Raw genomic sequence first — 17,155 nt, forward strand, 5'->3', positions numbered from 1 at the left:
GGACACGCTCGTGTGCGCTGGCTGCTGCCCTTGGACATCGCTTCCTACCCAGGGGCTTGCACGGGACCTGCAGCCACCGCATCTGTACCCGAGGAGGATGACGAACGACTCCCTTTCAGCTCGCTGTTAACTCTGAAACTTAACGATGGCAGCAGAGCAGGGCACCCCACCAGGCCTGGGGGAGCTGCTGGGAAGGGGAGGCTGATTTGGGGAGCCACGCTCCGCTGTGCAGGGCAGCTGGTGCCTACAGGTGAAGCAGCAAGCCTTCCTGGGCTTTGGTCCTGCCACTGTGAGCCAGGGAATGCACCCAGACCATGGCATCCTCCATGGCCGTGTCCCCTGTCTGGTCCCCATTGCGTTCTGGGAGAAGAGCTGGGCCTCAGGTCTGCGTCCTTGGCTTTGGGGTGGCCCAGGGAGAGATGTGGCTGTGACAAAACCAAGGGCCAGCTGTTCCCGCTGCTCCTTGCAGCAACGCAGCAGTGTCCAAGTGTTGGACCCAGCATTGGTCCCCACTGGGAGGGCACTGTCCTGGCAAAGCAGCTGGGGACGTGCAAAAAGGGGACACTTCCAAGTGGGAGGTTTGGGGCAATGGGAAGCTCCCCGCTGAGCCACCCCGAGCGAGGCAGGAGGCACCATGGATGCAGCCTATGCCAGGGCACTGGCAGGACGGTCAGCAAGAAAGGGGGTGGCATTCGTGTCCAACCTCACCTCATAAAAGGGAAGCGACTCCTGGAGCCTCCCCCCTGCCCCAAGTGTGTTAAATAAATACAGAAATACAAACCCAGATGCAAAGTCCAGCCCGGAGCTGGGGTTTGCTGGGGGCTGGCAGCTCCCCAGGGGATCCCTCCTGGCCATTCCCACACCCCAACGCCTGCTCCTTCTCTCTGCCCTGGGCTCATCCCAGGTCCCAAATGAGGTCTATCCCCGCACAACCTGCCCCACAGGCTGTGGGCTCCAAAGCAGCTTCCAGGGCTGAGAGCGAACACCGCATTTGCATCTGCTTCAAAACAACCCAGAAAAGCTAGCCGAAGGCATGGAAAGCCTGCTCTGGTGGCAGCGACGGAAGCAAGGGTCAGGATGCCATCTCCCCTGGGCTATGAAAATAAATAACTTCTCGGATGCGCAGGTCTGGTGGACAGAAAGCCAGTGCAGCAAAACACCAAGTGTCCTTCGAGAGGGTTACAAATAAATAAGTGAAGCTTGGCTTTTTTCTCAGGAGCACGTTCGTTTGCAGTTCTGCAGGAGGAAGGGGGCAGTTATTTAAATTAAGGGAAAAAAAAAAACAAAACAACACAGTCCTAACGCTGCTCCAGCGAACGCGCTCCTTGCACGCCCGGCTGCCGGTGCCCATCGCTCCGCTCCCGGCTGTGGAAAACACCCGCGGTGGCTGGGAAGGAGCCGCAGAGCCCTTCCCAGGGCAAAGCATCCCCACGGGGCTGGGGTGGCTTCGTCCCCCCACCGTGGCATGGGGGCTGGGGGTGAGCAGGAGCCCCTCCTGCCCCTTGCAGCCTGGGTCTGCTTTCCAAGGCGGCGTTTCCAAAGCAGAGAGAGGGGTCAGGAGAGGCGCGGAGATGAAGGTTGCCAGCCCGCGGGAGGCCTGGGACATCCGGGTGCCTCTGGACTGCAGCTCCTTGAGCATGGGTTAGTCTCGAGTTCGGTTTCTCCTCTTCAGGAAAAAGAAGCTGCTCTTCTGGGGAGGGCCCAGCAGCATTGGCACTTGGCTTTTATGTGTAATTTTGACCTAAAAATAAACAAAGAGCACAGATCGGCGAGCAGCTCCCAACCAGCTGAGGGGTGAGTCATGCTCTGGCTGGGCACCGAGCATCCCCCGGCTCGGGGGCGCCACGGAGCAACCCCAGCCAGCCCGAGAGGGAGCAGCTCAGCACCCAGGAGCAGGGGCACGGAGCCTCCCTGCACCAAGCCCCAGGAGCTGAGCCACCCCCAGCCCCTCTGCCCCTTCCCCAGGGACTCACGGTGCAGGGGGGCTGCATCCAGGGCTCACCATCCACCTGCATGGGCAGCAGCTTGGAGGTCCTGCAAGAGGGAGCGCAGGGTCACGCAGGTGCCAGCTTTTGCTGCCTGCTGGGCGCTCTGCCGGGACAGGGACAAATACCTGATGGTGACAGACGAGCACTGGGCCAACCTCCTTCCTGCGCTCTTCAGCCCCGTGTAGATCTGCCCCATCTCCATCGCGCCCTCCAGCCCTACCACCTCCAGCAGGTGGTCGCTGAGGTCTGCAAGAGAGGGGCATGAGTTGGGGCCGAGCCGTCACATCCCTGCATCCCCGCTTGGGGCATCCCCTCTGCGCCTGTTTGGCTGATGGTGGGGCCCTGGGGCAGCACCACCCCCGCCCCCCTCCCCGGGATGCTCCCCAGGTGGCTAGTGAGAGCGTGCTCGTTTTTTTTTTAAAGTGATTTAACATCAAGCCCAGTGCCAAAAAGCCCCCCTCTGGAGCTGGACTGTGAGCAGGCAGCGCTGGCCGGAGGAGGGCACAGTCAGCCATCTGCCTACAGCAGCAAAATACCGGGTCTGGCTCCAGAGCAGAGCCTGCAGCAAAGCTCCTGCTTTGTCCCACGGGTTTGGCAGGCTGCCTCCGGCCCAGGAAACCGTCCGAGTCTGAGCTCTCCAGCCTGAACCCGTCTGGCTTTCATTCATGGGCAGCCTGAGGGCTCCCGCACACAACCCATCCCCCCAAGCTCACCCGAGCCCCCCTGGCCGATAGGCTCAGTGCCCCGTGTCGGGCAGGCAGCTCCCACAAAATCTTGAGAGTGTAAGTCTCCCTGCCTGAAACAGCACCCGGGTCCCAGCACCAGCCCCCCGCCAGCCCTTTGCACATTGGTGCTGGGTGTAACAAGGCAGAAGCTGCAAGACGCTGGCCAGGGCACAGGCACGGTGCTGGGCAGGGGTATGAGGGGGGCACGGTGCCTCCGGGGACTGCAGGGCTGCTTTTTTCCCTCTGCCACTTGCAGGTGTCCTGGCTCCAGGAGCTGGAGCTCGCAGCTAATGAGCTGCTCCTGCAAGAAGCCAGCCAGGCTGATGGCACTGTGGCAGAGGAAAGCTTAAAAAAAAATCCTTTTGTGCCAATTCTGCAGCTTCCTGCCCTCCTCGGCACCAGTGGCCCTGGAGATGTGAGGCCGGGGTGGGCAGAGCCCCCTGCCCTCCCCAGCTCGCAGGGACCCCTCCCTGGGCACCCCCGCTCACCCTGCGCACAGAACTTGAGCTCCTTGGCGTCGGTGACCACCGTGGCGTGCAGCTTCTCTGGCGCCTTCTTGCTCACCCGGTTGTAGCCGCGCTGCTTCTTGGTCTCGCCCCAGAGGTTGGAGCCGCCGTACATGCTCGGGATGTTGAGGACAGCGATGCCCTCCAGGGAAGTGGTGCTCAGGTCCAGCAGGGTCCCGTCACACTGCCAGACACAAGACAGCTGATCAAGTAGCACCAGCCCAGCCCGGCCCCACAAAAACCTCGTGAGCTTCTCCAGCACCAGCCTTCCCCTTCCCCCTGCTCCACCCGAGCTCTGCAAACCCCAGAGTGTGGCTGCCCCAAGGCTAGCTCCAAACAGTTCGCCTTGTCAGAAACTAGAAATGACTCCGGGGGGAATTACAAGAAAGGTGACAGAGGAAAAATGTCAGGTTTTGGTGCACAGGCCTGTGTCTGGCACTTCACGCTCACACGGCAAGACTGATGGATTTGAAAGCACCCTAAAAAGGGTGAAATATCTGGTGGCTGTGGCTGCCCTGCACAGCTGGGGGCAGCAGATGTGGCAACGCAGCCCTTCACTGCAGGTCGTCTGTTCAGGACGCCCAGCACATGGCATTTACCTCGTCCTCCACCAGGAAGGATGGAGCCTTAGGTCTGAAGAAACAAGAGCTCTTCTGTCTGCATCCCTCTGAAGTCAGGACTGCCGTAGGAAGCAGCCGTCTCTCACTTTCAACTCCATTTTTGCTACAGCATCTGTATTTTCCTTGAAGCATCTGTATTTCTTTCCAAGCATCTGCTCCCTACCTGCTAGGCTACACTTCAGCAAACACCGGCACATTTTTCCCTGCATTTTGGTGATGTGAAGGAATTTCTGCTCCCTGTGTTGCTTTGCCAAGAGAAATGTGAGTTGGCTGATAAAACCCCGGTGCTGCTTTGACTCCTGTTGTTTTGCTTGAGCTGAGGGAAGGCTTCAAGCTTATTTTTAATACACTTTCTATAAGCACTCCTCAGTAGCTGAGCTTGCTGGCCGGCAGAGATGGGCGCATACACAAGGGAGCATCTCTGTTTGTTCAGATCTCCTCTGCCTCCCCTCGAGTCAGTGATCTTATTTTTAGCCTTGCCGTGAAAGCAAAAGGCAGGAATCATCTCCTGGTTTGCAAAAAAATGTCACTCAGAGGCTGGGTTTCACTTATTTCCCAACACATTTTAATAACACCACGATGTGTGGGACTCGTGCCTCGAGCAGCAGATGCTGAGCAAGCGCTCCATGATTCCTCGCAGCGCTGCGGACGACGCACTCCGTGCTCCGGCCGGGCAGAGCCTCGCCCCCTCCCCGACCCCAGGCGTTAATTCCCGGGGGCTTTGAGCACCCCGTCTGCAGTGGCACCTCCACGAGTCCATCGCAGGACTTGGGGGATGGCACAGGCACCTCCACGGGTGCAGTCCCGTGGGGCTGCGGGCACGGGCACGCTGCCGCACACCCGCACCCTGGCGCTGGGCCGGCGAGCAGAAGCAGTTTCTCCCTCTGCAGCCCTCCTCTGTTTGCATGCCAGCGTGCTACAATGGGCTCTTTGAGCTGGGGCAGCTGACGGCGTGCTGGCAGCGACGCTGGAAGTAGAAATTTGCAGCTGGGGAAAAAGCAAATTCATTTCCAGGAGCTGTACCGCAGCGAGTGCCAATTTCCAAAACAAAACTGCCATTTCTCTGCACGGATGACAGTTGCCTCGGAGCTGGAGGGAGGACGGGCTGCTGCTACTTTCAACTTAAAAAGCTGCCGGGTTAACGCTTTCCTGCCGGCACGGCAGAGGCACCAGGGGCATCCTACAGCAGCCCCTGGCCCTGGGGCTGGGGTCTCACCCTCCCAGGCAGCCGCATGCATGGCGGTAGCAGCTGATGGGGCAGTGCAGGGCAGGAGCTCCTGCCCCGTCTCATCTGGAGGGCAGAGCTGGAGCTCTGAAGGACTTAGGAGGGGCTGGAGCTTCCCGTGTAGACACAGGCTTCAAAACCTCTCTTCACACGCTCCTCACACTCGGCAGCTCTCCTGGCCGTCCGGGATGCCCACGCTGCACTCACTAACAGCTCCGTGTGCAGCACGGCCAGACCCACAACAGCAACAGTTGTGGTTTGTTTTGTTTTGTTTTGTTGTTTTTTGTTTTTTTTTTTCAGTAGCCCTCAAGAATCAGTTCTAAAAGGGGGCATTTATGCAGAGATAAGGCGAGCCGGAAGTTTGCAGCAAAGCCCAGCACAAACCCCACCAATGCAAACTGCAAAATGACAGAGCTCTTAGCAACCGCTGGCACGCAGCGGTCCCTCCTCCCTCCTCTAATTAAAGGCTGTTTCCATGTAATCCAAAGACGGCTGTGAGCAGACACGGAGTTTACAGAGAGAATATTCCAGGCACACTCTCAAATTCAGCTGGAAGGGGAAAAATACAGGGCTATTCTTCTGCCTGCAGCTGGCTGGCCTTGCAGCGAGCTCCTCGCTGGAGATGTGGGGCTGTGTTTGAAGAGCGGCTGCCTCACCGACGCACAGACTTTAACAAAATTCTTCCCTGGATGTGCCCGGCCCCTGGAGACCCTCCCCAACACGCTGCCGCTGAGCACATCCCACGGGAGCACTGAGGGCTGCTCCCTCGGCGTGCCAGCAAAGAGGGCAGGGGACAAGGGGACTCAGCACAGGGGGCTGCTGAGGTGGGTGGCAGGTCTGTGGGACGCTTCAGCTTGGACAATCGGGAACTCTTGCTCCTGCTCTTTGATAATTTAATGATGAATTATTTGATTAATTAATTAGTTTGGTCATTATCAGCCTGGCTGCAGGGGCTGCAGAGGTTTGGGCGCTGTACACACCTGTCCCACAGGGGGACACCGAGGTCCTGCCACCACCCCGGGGTGTCAGAGCTGTCCTGGCACCCTATCCCCGAAGCTCCAAAGACACCAACTGAGAGACCTCGGCGAAACCTCCCGAAATGCCCCATCTTCCTGGAAACTCACCTCCACCTCGACGTAGTCGTGGAGCTTCTTGCAGGTGGCGGCGAAAGTTTCTGACGTGCCGAACTCGAAGTACCACAGCTTGTTCTTCATCCTGGGGTGCAAGGAGCAGCGTGAGCAACCTTCTTGGGGGTGCCAGCTCGCCCCCGCCCCGCAGCCAGAAGCGAGAGGGGCTGCAAGACCCTTTCTGGAGCCACCATGATGGGGACATGAGCCACCCCGGCCTCCCCTGGCCTCCCCCAGTGGAACCATTTCTGCGAAGCTCTGGCAGGACCATGGCTAGCCGTGACCTGCTCCCTGCCCTGCCCTCGCCGCACGGCTTGCTCCTGCTGGTCCAGAATTCCTCGCTAATTACAAAGCGTTATGAACGCAAGTGGACGCGCTGCCAAGTTGGAGCAGCCTGCCATGTGAACTGCCCCGTTCCACGGGGAGAGGGGCGAGAGGAGCCTGCCCATGGTGGTGGTGGAAGGGGAGGGGGCTCCAGCACGTCCCCTCAGCGCTGGGGGACACCGGGCAGCCCCACGATGGTGGCAGGGCAGCCGGGCAGCGCTTACCTGCTGTTGAATTTCTCAGGGTGCTTTTCTCGCATGACGTGGAAGCGGTGGGCAATGGAGGCATCCTGCACAGAGAGGAGGGCAGAGATACCCATGGCACGGTAGTGAGAGGGCTGGGAAATAGAGCCCCCCCCTCCCCGTGTGCGCAATGGGATGCAGGAGCTCGGCGCTTTGCCCCCAGCACGTGGCTCTCTGCAGGGCAGCCCCAGTCGCACCACCCGAGGCCGTGCAGCCCCGGCATGGAGCCGGGCACCGCTCCAGCAGGACAAAGGGGCCTGGCTTTGGGATGAGGCTCCCGAGGCTAGCGGGCACCATTTTGGGGGTGTACAAGGAATGCCCACCACTGCTGCAGAGCCACACGTGGGCCTTGGAAGCGCATGAGGTGGCGGCTTGTTAGAGGGGCTCAGGACCTCTGCGGGCGCTTCCCATGTAACTGAGACGGCAGCCTCAGCCAGGGCTGCTCAGAGAGCTTTGAATGGGCTCGTTAAGCAAGGCACAATTAGCACACTTGGCCTCCGTCCCTCCTCATGGAGCCTCCAAGTAGAAATGCTGCCAAGAGAGGGCGGGGGGATGCGGGGAAGCCCAAGGTTGAACCCAGCGCGGGGGCCATTTGCAACCCAAAGCCTCCCTGCCCACCACCCGGCACCAGGAGCGGAGGAGGCGATGGGAAGCTCATGCCTGCTCCCTGCTCCTGCTTTCCCACGTTGTGCTCAGCTTGGCTTTTGGGGACTGGCCACGATGGCACAGGGCTCTGGGGAGCATGGCACTCCCGTCCCTTTGGGCGCAGCGAGGAGCCTGGGTCCAGCAGTGCCCTCACACAGGCAACCCGGCGGTGGCTCCCCCGGGCCCCTACCTGGGCAGCAAAGCACCAGAGGGGTTTTTAGCTGCCTCAGAGCTTTTTGGGGTTGAGTAGGGGGGTACAGGTGGTGGGAACTGGCATCCTGGGCTGCCTCGCTCCAGATGAGGAGCATTTCCCAGGGGCGGCGGGATCACCCCAAAAGCCCTGATCCAGGCAGGTTGGGGGCTGTGGCTGTGCCGGGGCGCTCTGCTGGGCTCCTGCTCTGGCCAGCCTCGTTCGCATGGCCCTGCTACTCACCACCCCAATAGAGAAGTAGTTGTTGATGATGCTGTAGGGGACAGGGTCTCCGTTGGCCTCCTTGTCGCTGGGAATCACATCTATCTGCCAGCGGTCGAGCATCACCTCAGTGCTGTGCTCGATGTCCTTCAAGACCTTCATCAGGCTGCCTCCTTCGTAGCCTGGACGGGACAGAAGAGGCCTTGGAGGAGGATGGAGGAGGGCGAAGGGGAGCAGAGCCATGCTGCATGGCTCTGGAGCTGGTGGGGGAGCACCAGCGAGGTGCTGCCCTGGGATGGCACCCCATGGGCACATGCGGGGGCACCCCTGGGCTGAATCCCCTCCAGGGCAATGCTCACACAGCCTCACCTCCTCCCCAGCGCAGGCACCTGGCCAAGTCATTGCCTGTCCCCAGGGGCAGCACAGCCACCGGCGGGTGCTTCAGCAGGTTCGCCTTGTCTGCAGAGCAAGGAGAAAGAGGTCTGGGGCAGCGCTGGAGGGGCAGCACCCAGGCTGGGCTTGTTCCCTGCTCCTCTCGATGTCCCTCCTCATGCCAGCAGAGCCCAGGGGCTGTTTGAGGTGGCAGGACCCAGGCACAGCTCTTGCGGGGGATACGGGGACGGATGCTCTGCAGGAGCCAGGCTATGTATCAGATGGTGTCCCTGCTGCTTGCTAACCTATGCAGTCCAGGATCCAGCCCACGGTGCCATCCCCTCCGCAGGCCAGGATGCGGAAATCTGGAGTGTCCCGGAAAAAGCTCAGCCTGGATGGGGCGAAGAGAGAAAGGCGGTCACGGAGCAGGGCAGGGGGGTGCCGGGGCGGGTTGGGGCGGCTGCTGGTGGCTGCAGCACCTCCGTACCCGGGAGTGGGCCCGCCACGGTCCAGGTTGTACACCTGCCGCGGGTTGAGCAGGTAGTGAAACTTTCGGAGGACCCTGGGGAAAGAGAGAGAGTGAGGGATGCCACGGAGGAGAGTCCACATCTGGCGGCTGGGGCATCCTGATGGGACACAGACCCCAGCGGTGGGGCCAGGGAGGGATGCTGTCCCCAGACAGGGGCACACCTACCGCTCCCCTTGCCTTCCTCCGCTCTTGGGGTTCACAAACACCAGCAGGGGGTGCGTCCCGGGCCTGGGGCTGATCTGTGAGGCAGAAAGAAAGCACGAAGGCTGCAAACACCTGGCCCCCGTGGGGGCTGGCCCGGCAGGGCTGGCCGTGGCCCGGTGGTGGACCCTACCTGCAGACCTTGCCCATCCGCCGTGGTAGCATTGAACTTGAAGCTCTGGCTGTCCTCGGGGCTGGTGCCAGCCGGGGAGTCGCTCTCAGACCTCCGACAGTGGGACTGCCGGTCCTGGTGGACGAGGTGAGGGGTGGGTGGGGAGGCCGTGGGGACAGGGCAGCGGGCTGGGCGCGGGGCCGTGGGGCCAGGTGGCCACATACCAGGACCGCCGGGCAGATGTAGGAAGGCAGCAGGATGTGGTCCCGCAGCGGGCCCCCGTCGCATTCTGGCTTCACGTGAGAGGCGCATTTGTTGTGAAGCTGGGAGGCAGGGAGCGGCGTCACGGAGGTGGCATCATGGTGCAGCCCACCAGCCCGCCTGCCCCTGCCCACTCACAGTGACTTGGCACCAGACGCAGTGCAGGCCAGTGATGCCCTGGTAGCACTTGATGCTCTTGTGGCACCGGTCACACTTGACGGGGGAATTGCCCTCGATCCAGGTGTGCTGCATCACCTGGGGGGGGGGGGGCCGAGGCGGCAGCCACAAGCCCTCCAGCCTCCTCTCTGGCTCTGTGGCTACCTCCTGGATTTGGGATTTGGGGGGGCTTTCTCACAGGGGTGCTGGCTGGCACTGCCCTTCCCAAAGCACCCCCCGACACAGCTATAACAGGTCTCTGCTGCCCTGCGCAGCATACCGGGGCCACCAGCCCCCTCCAAGCACCCGCTCCCCTGCAGAACCATGTCAGGGATGGGGCTCCCGAGGTTGGGAACGTGCAAGAGCTGCAAACCCCAGGGAGAAAACAAAACAAAACAAAACAAAACAACAAAACATGCAGGACACCGTGGGGCAGGAGATGGAAGGGCCAGAGACGTGCTGTGCACCAGCCACCTACTCACATTGGTGTTTCTCTTGGACTTGGCGTAGGTGCTGATGCAGGAGGCGATCTCTTTGGACACGCACCTCTCGTGGACGGTGTATTTGCAGACTGGCAGGAGGGAAGGAAGAGGTGAGTGTGAGCCTTGAGTGCCCTGCTGGGCGCCGGCAGGGATGGGGTGCTGGGAGGTCCTGGGGACGTGACTTACAGGAGCAGCAGAGGCCCTGCTTGCGGACACCCAGCAGCATGGTGCGGCAGAAGTTGCAGTAGGCAGGCTTCTTGAAGTGCTTCAGCCTCCAAGCGTGCTGCCCGTCGTCCTTCACATTCTGCAGGGCAACAGGGCAGAGTGTGTGTGGGGGTCATTCCCTGCTCCCTTTCCCTCCCTGGTGTCCCCCCCACACTCATGCTGCCCCCGGTGCTGGGCACATCTCCCCAGGGACATTCAGCTCCTGGCCTGGCAGTGGGGACACTTTGCAGGTGATGCCACATCTGGGGCCAGGGCACTGCCACCACGTGCCTGTCACCACATCACCCCCACCAGATACCGGCTCCCTGCAAGCAGCTTCACGTCGTCTTTACTTTATTTGCCATGCAAAACTGCTTGCTGAGCAGGGAGAGCAAATAAAGCCAGCTGAAACCCTCGCTGGATGAGCACGTCTCTTAAATCTGGGCACAAATACTTCCCAGTACCCACTTAAGTGGGCTGAGTTTTCCTGCCTGAAAATCTCCCACTTAAAATTCCCTGGTGGCTTGAGTTTTCCTGCCTGAAAATCTGCCCGCTCGCGTCTCCATAGAAAGCAAACCCCAGAACTGGCAAAAAGCCCAAACTTTCCCTGCAAACTATCATAAGGTGTCTGGGGACTTGGATGCACCTTGAAGACATGAAGCTTGGTAGGATGAAAAAACAGGAAAGGGAAATAAAGAGGGTGGAAACCACCTGAACTCTGCTCTTGGGATCCCGCCCCAGCAGAGGGACCTGGCATTTTTTTGGGAGCTCGTCTCCTGGGTTAAACGTGTGGAAATGGAGCACACTGCGATGGTGTGGAGCAAAGCCAGGCCCATGTGGGCTGCTGAGGGGAGGCTGCCCTCCCGTGGCTCCTGGCGCTGCGGCCTCGCTCTACACGGCGGCCTCCTCCAGGTCCTCTGAGAGGGCCCGGCAGCAGCATGAGAGTGAGCCTCACCGTCTCCATGCCCAGCAGGACCAGCAAGGGGATGGTGGTCATGCCGCCCCGGATCCACTCCTCCAGTGTCACGTTCCCGTCATGGTCGTAGTCGATCTCCTCCATCATTTCCTTCAGGATCTGCAGGACGGGGAGAGGCGTTGGCACAGCGGTGTGGTGCCTGGCCCCGAGTCCCCCCAGGCCCCAGCTGGGCACTCACAGGCTTCAGCTCGGTGGAGTCCCACTCCAGGTACTCGGCCACGTGCACCATCTGGTTGATGATACGATCCAGCTCCTGTGCACGGAGACATGGCCACGCTGGGAGGTGAGGGGCAGCTGCAGGCCTTGGAGGCTCTAAGGCGCCCAAGGCTGCCCTGGGCACAAGCCCACGCAAGCCGCAGGCTGGCAGCACCCCAGCTCTCAGCGGGGAACCGAACCGCTTTTTGCTCAGAGAACCCACCCCAAAAACTGCACTGGGTTATCTATTGGAAAAACCACCCTGGCAGAACAAGGGGTTTCAAGGGAAATACCCACAGAAAACAGAGAAAACGTCACTTATGCTGTTGTTGTTGTTCTTTTTTTCTTCCCTGTGCACTAAAATTCCTTTTCTCAAATACAGGCACCTGACTTGGAACCAGAATTGGCCATGGGTGAATTATTTTTAGCTGCTGCCAGATGCTGCAAAGCAGGAGCATGCTCTGTGACTTTGGGCCCCTCACTACAAGAAGGACGTCGAGGCCCTGGAGCGTGTCCAGAGCAGGGCTATGAAGCTGGGGAAGGGCCTGGGACACAAGTCCTGTGAGGAGCGGCTGAGGGAGCTGGGGGTGTTTGGTCTGGAGAAGAGGAGGCTCAGGGAGACCTCATTGCTCTCTGCCACTGCCTGAAAGGAAGCTGTGGGGAGCTGGGGGTCGGCCTCTTCTCACAGGTAACTGGTGGTAGGACCAGAGGGAATGGCCTCAAGCTGTGCCAGGGGAGGTTCAGGTTGGAAATGAGGAGACATTTCTTCTCAGAAAGAGCAGTCAGGCATTGGGACGGGTTGTCCAGGGAGGTGGTGGCGTCACCGTCCCTGGGGGTGTTCAAGGCAAGGTTGGACGTGGTGCTTGGGGACATGGTTCAGTGGGTGACATTGGTGGTAGGGGGGTGCTTGGACCAGATGATCTTGGAGGGCTTTTCCAACCCTAATGATTGTACTGAATTGTATTGAATTGTATTGAATTGTATTCTGTCCTGTCCTGTCCCATTCCCCGACTCACCCTGCCTTCATCCTCTGTGCCACTAGCCTGCCCTGCACCAGCCCACCTGCACCCATGGAGAGGACATCCTGCATCACCCCAGGCTTCTCCCCTCAGGCTTACCGAGCTGTCCAGGATGCCATTCCCATCGGTGTCATAGAGGCGAAACATAACTGAAGGGAGAAGAAAAGCCGTTGCAGGTTGGACCTGGCCCATGGCCCCCCACGCCCTGGTGCCTCATACTGCGTGCTTCTTCCCCTTCTTTTCCTTGGGGAAGGGTCTGAATTTCCAACAAGAGGGAAAGATAAATGTATGCCAGGCCACATATCTACCCGTGGGGCTGCTGCAGCCTGTGCCCATGCCTTCCTCCGGGATCCTGGTGGGAAGGGTCACGGCCGGACCCTGCTCAGCATCCCTCAGTGCCCACAGCCATCACCAGCCCATGCTGGTCCCACCTGGGACAACCTTCACGCCCAGTTAAAGTTTCCAAAGTTTCCAAATACCTGCTGTCAGGTCCCCAGGTGCCCCATGGTGGCATTAACCCAGGGAATACCAGGGAATAAAACTGGGGTGGTGGTGGTGGACAAAAGCAGGGATCACAAGGGTTTAATTCTAGCCCCGCATTTGTTCTCCAGCCCTGCAGCCCCGCAGGCTTGCAGCCAGCCTAGCTCCAATCCCCAGCGGAGCGCGTGTTGTGCAGCCCACCCTGCAGTGGCTGTTGGCCATGCCTTCATCAGTTAATTACAACGCCACGTCTGAAACAATCCGTCGGTGTGATCAGCAGCAAATACCAGCACTTCACTTTCTCCCTCTTTGAAATATTGCTCTTTTTTGGGAAAACATCCTGTGGCCTCATCTTTGCCATGGCCTGGCCTGGGGCAGAGGTGATGGGAGAGGAGGATGCAGTGTGTCTGGCCCTTGCATCTCCTCCAGGAACCAGTCCCCCCCAGTTCCTCCCAGTTCACCCAGTAACTGGCAGCCTGCAGCCCCCGGGGTCCCACTTACATTCGAGCTTGTCCTCCGCCCGTCCCCTCTCCAGCAGGGACAGGTAGCAGACGATGTCCTTCAAGTAGACCACCTGAGCCAGGGAGGCTGGGGGGTGCGGGGGAGCAGCTTTCAGGGCACTGTGGCTTTTCCGGAGGCTGAAGGGCAACCTCTTCTCCGAGCTCCTCGAGCCTGCAGGCAGGGAGGGAGGGGAGAGAATTAGGGCTGCACATTCAGGAGGGGGCTGCGGGATTCTCCAGGGTGCTCTGCAGGACTCGGGTGGCATGGAGGGACACGGGGCTGAGTGATGACACCTGTCCCCAGGGAAGGGGACAACCCATGCTGGCGCTGCCAGTGTCACCTGCAGCAGATGGACGCTCGCTCCCGGTGCAGCAGTGAGTCACTTCGTTAACACCTCTCTCCCTAGGAACTGCTGCCAGGTAATTAAGACATTGAGTGGCAGCGGCTCTGTGGCTCAGGACCGGTGGCATTGGTGTGTGAAGCAAAGGTATTGAGGCCCTGGGGAGCCGCCTGGTTGGGAAAGTCACTGCCGCTGCCATGGGGACACCACCAGCAGCGTGGGGATCCCGTGGGAGCCACCCTGCCACCCATCCCCTGCGCAGCCCTGGCCGAGCTCACCTGGAGACTGTGGGCTGAGCAGGGAACCTGAGGAGACCTTTGAAGACCCTGAGGAGTTATGAGCAGAGGGGGTGCCAGTGGTGGACTTCTGGGAGGATGACCGGGACCAGCTGGGTGAGGCGTTGGCGATGGATGCCGGGCTCAGGGACGCCGGCTGTGGCTCGGCCGTGCTGCTGTGGCAGCCCTTGGGCTCAGCCGCATGCCGCCCAAGGGCACTCAGCAGCGTTTTCCCGTTGATCCCTGCAAAAAGGATGGATCCCCATGGGCGTGGGGAACTTGTCTGCCTCCCCCGCTAGCCCTGTCCTCCAGGAGCCCCCTGCCCACCCAGCTGCCAGCCGCTAGCCACCGCGTCCTCTTTGCTTGCCCACAAGTGGGCTGGCATCCTGGCCTGGGGCTCAATGGGGGTCCTGCACCACAGCTGCCCCCCACCCTCCGGCACGGCTGGTGGCTCCCACCACATCCCTGGGGGAAGGACCACCGCTGTGCAGGGGGCTGACACGTCCTTTGCATGCACCAGAGGAGGCTCTTTTATCGTTTTTGCAGTTTAAATAGCTTTCAGCAGATGTCTCCACACGCTGCAAATCCACCAGGCAGGGGACAGAGCCATCGGGTCGGGTGCTCAGCCCCCAGCCAGCGACCCCACTCTCCACGGCTGCACACCTCGTGGCCACCAGCATCGGTACCTGTGACAGGGGCACAGGCCACCTCGGTCTGGATGGAGATGCCAGCATCAAGTGACTTTGGCTCTGAACCCGTGGAGAAGTGGAGAAATAAGTGCCATGAAGCCCCCTGGGTCCCCGATCCTGGGGATAAGCCCCGTCCTTCGTGGTGCAGAGCAGGGCTGGGGGGAGCTGATGGCAAGGATCCAGGCTGTGGCAGCCCTGCTGGGGCTGGACCCTGTGTCCCCACCATGGCCCCTGCCCCTGTGCCACCACAGGAACGGTGTCGCCCCCCTGGGCACCCAGCAGCAGGGGCAGAGCCGGCTCACCAAGTGCACCGAACTGAGGGATGCCGGGGCTCTGGCGCTGGGCCTCGGGGGACGCCTGGCATATCTTCCGCTTGAAGGACGTGAAGAGGTGCTGGCAAAGCTCCTCGGGCACCTCCACCTCCAGGTAGGTCTTCATGAAGAGGCGAAAGCCCTCGTAGTCGATGGGCTGGGGAGGGCGGAGGGGAGGCTGTGGGGGAGGCCCAGGGCAGGTGGCGGGGACAGAGCCCCTTGCCCTCCCTGCTGCCACGTGTGGGGCCTCCGCCACAAACCGGCCTCCGCGCCTGCTGCCTCCCCAGCACCCAGCTTCCATGGGGCAGGCCTGGGGGCAGCCCCCAGTGCTGGGCACCCGCAGAACCCCATCAGGCACCCGCTGGTGGCAGCGGGCAAGGACCACCACGGCGAGGCCCAGAGGAGCCAGGAGGTTTAACAAAAGGGGAGAAACATTTGCCCTGGGCTGCCTGGGACCCCCTGGCCTTGCGCACACAGTGCTGGAGGCTGCAGGAGTGCAGGATGCAAAGGGGCCCCAGGCTGCCCGTGTGCTGGGGCCATGCTAGGACTGGTGCCACCTGGGCTGGAGGCATTTTTGGGGACAGAACAGAGACATCTCCTTTGCGGCATCCTGGAGCCCCACCGTGAGCTTAAATAGCCGGGTAGCTCGGCTGCCCCTCCTTGCTGCATTCAACCTGCCGGTTTTCTCATTTCACCTTGTTTCTAGTGATTACGGCCCCTCTGAAAAGGCTCTGTCATGCTGGCACATGAACGACTCTCTAAAAAGCACCTCTTGGAAAAAATAACCCTGACCTTCCTTTGGCAAGTGTGACAAAGTAGAGGGCCTGCCGGGTCCTTGGATTGGCAACAGCAAAATAATTTGCTCTGGGGGAAGTGTATGCAAGCAGTTAGAGAAAGTAAACCCCCTCCCTGCCTCTGCCTGGCAAGGAGGTGCCCCAAAATACTCTTTGCAAGGGTCCCTGCAGTGCTGGGACTCGGTGGCAGGGAGTGGGATGGGACTGGGGAGCCAGCTGAGGAGCTATGGGCTCCCTGCAGCATTTCCTGCGTCAGCATGGCCAAGCAGCCTGGAGGGAAAAGGGCCGTACCTGTTCAGGGTTGTACCTCGAGAGGACGCCATCCCCGTGGAACTCCTCCAGGACATCCTTGAGCTTCTTGGTGGAGTCTGGGGAGACAAAGACATTGCACTGAGCAGGGCACCAGCAGGTTCCCCATTGCCCCCAGACTATTGGCAACAAGTTTCCTCGCTGATCCACAATTTCTGGAACACCCAGGTCCCCTACCTGCCTGGGCAGGGGCCACCTGTGCTGCACTTTTCTCCCTTTTGGAGGGGCGCAGTGTGCTGGGGGGCTGCCCCACCGCCCCAAACCCTCCCCCAAGCATCCCACGGCAGCACAAAGCCCTGTGAGCAGGACCTGCCCTCCTAGCACCATGGCCAGGCACCCATTTCATGGGCGCTGATCCAGGACTCGGGACGGGCACATGCTGGGGATGGTGGTAGGGCCAGGGAGTGGTGTGGGGGCTCTGAGGGCTAGGGAGGACCCCAGGGAGCTCCTGGGGTGGGCCAGGGGTCATCTGAGGTTGGCCCCGTTTCCACAAGACACCCCAGTTCGTACCAGTGTCAGGAGAGGGTGCTGTGGGAAACGCTGCGTTCACACCCCACACCTCTGTCCTGGGTAGGGGGGGGATGGCTCCTCCACCACCCTCCTGCCCTTCGGACAGCAAACGCACCTCTTTTTCTAGGAAAGAAAAAACTTCTGCACACTTGAAAGCTGTGCCGACGTTCAAAACATTTCAATTTCCGTGATTAGCCCCTTGTGGATTGCACAAGGGTGGCAGAGTGATGTCTGGAGAAGGGAAGGATATTCACAGTTGTACAAAACACCAGCTCCTTCTCCAGCAGCCCCTATGGAGCTGCTGCCAGGCACGCTGCAGCCGCCCCCTGCTTGCCGAGCGAGTCTCGCTTGCCAAACTTTGATCAACCAAACGAAGACGTTGTGCACGGACTCGGCATTACAGATGGTGTTTTATGGTCTGTGATTAAATACCGCAGAGCCCGCTCTCTGAAGAGGCAGGACAAGATGCCGGCAGTGCTGCCGTGCCTCCCTGCCTGCAGCCCCATCCTGCTCGGGGGCAAAGCCCCGCTGCTGGCACTGCACTACGGCCGCACACGTGGAACGTGGTGGGCACATGGAGGGAAGGGAAGGGAAGGGAAGGGAAGGGAAGGGAAGGGAAGGGAAG

The 17,155-nt window shown here is 60.6% G+C and overlaps 1 protein-coding gene across 2 annotated transcripts; it reads right to left on the reverse strand.

The window, feature by feature from the left end:
* Positions 1-1,127: 1,127 nt before the first annotated feature.
* Positions 1,128-16,097, reverse strand: LOC118157674 (diacylglycerol kinase beta-like). Of its 2 annotated transcripts, none has more exons than XM_035312096.1 (23): positions 16,003-16,097; positions 14,909-15,074; positions 13,921-14,160; positions 13,303-13,473; positions 12,421-12,470; positions 11,286-11,360; positions 11,087-11,206; positions 10,114-10,231; positions 9,928-10,016; positions 9,428-9,544; positions 9,253-9,351; positions 9,050-9,163; positions 8,881-8,954; positions 8,674-8,748; positions 8,492-8,577; positions 8,184-8,273; positions 7,836-7,996; positions 6,740-6,804; positions 6,189-6,279; positions 3,202-3,403; positions 2,114-2,234; positions 1,974-2,034; positions 1,128-1,741 (listed from the first exon to the last, which is right to left on the reverse strand). In XM_035312096.1, exons 2-23 carry the CDS (start codon positions 15,042-15,044, stop codon positions 1,643-1,645), a joined length of 2,454 nt encoding a protein of 817 aa, XP_035167987.1. In that variant the 5' UTR covers positions 15,045-15,074; positions 16,003-16,097; the 3' UTR covers positions 1,128-1,642. The 2 variants fall into 2 exon arrangements, with proteins under 2 accessions (XP_035167987.1, XP_035167988.1); XM_035312097.1 differs by having other exon boundaries at positions 1,643-1,741; positions 16,019-16,085.
* Between the last annotated feature and the right edge of the window lie 1,058 nt (positions 16,098-17,155).

This window comes from Oxyura jamaicensis (genome assembly GCF_011077185.1).
Source record: "Oxyura jamaicensis isolate SHBP4307 breed ruddy duck chromosome 9 unlocalized genomic scaffold, BPBGC_Ojam_1.0 oxy9_random_OJ106419, whole genome shotgun sequence".
NCBI classification, from domain to species: Eukaryota; Metazoa; Chordata; class Aves; order Anseriformes; family Anatidae; genus Oxyura; species Oxyura jamaicensis.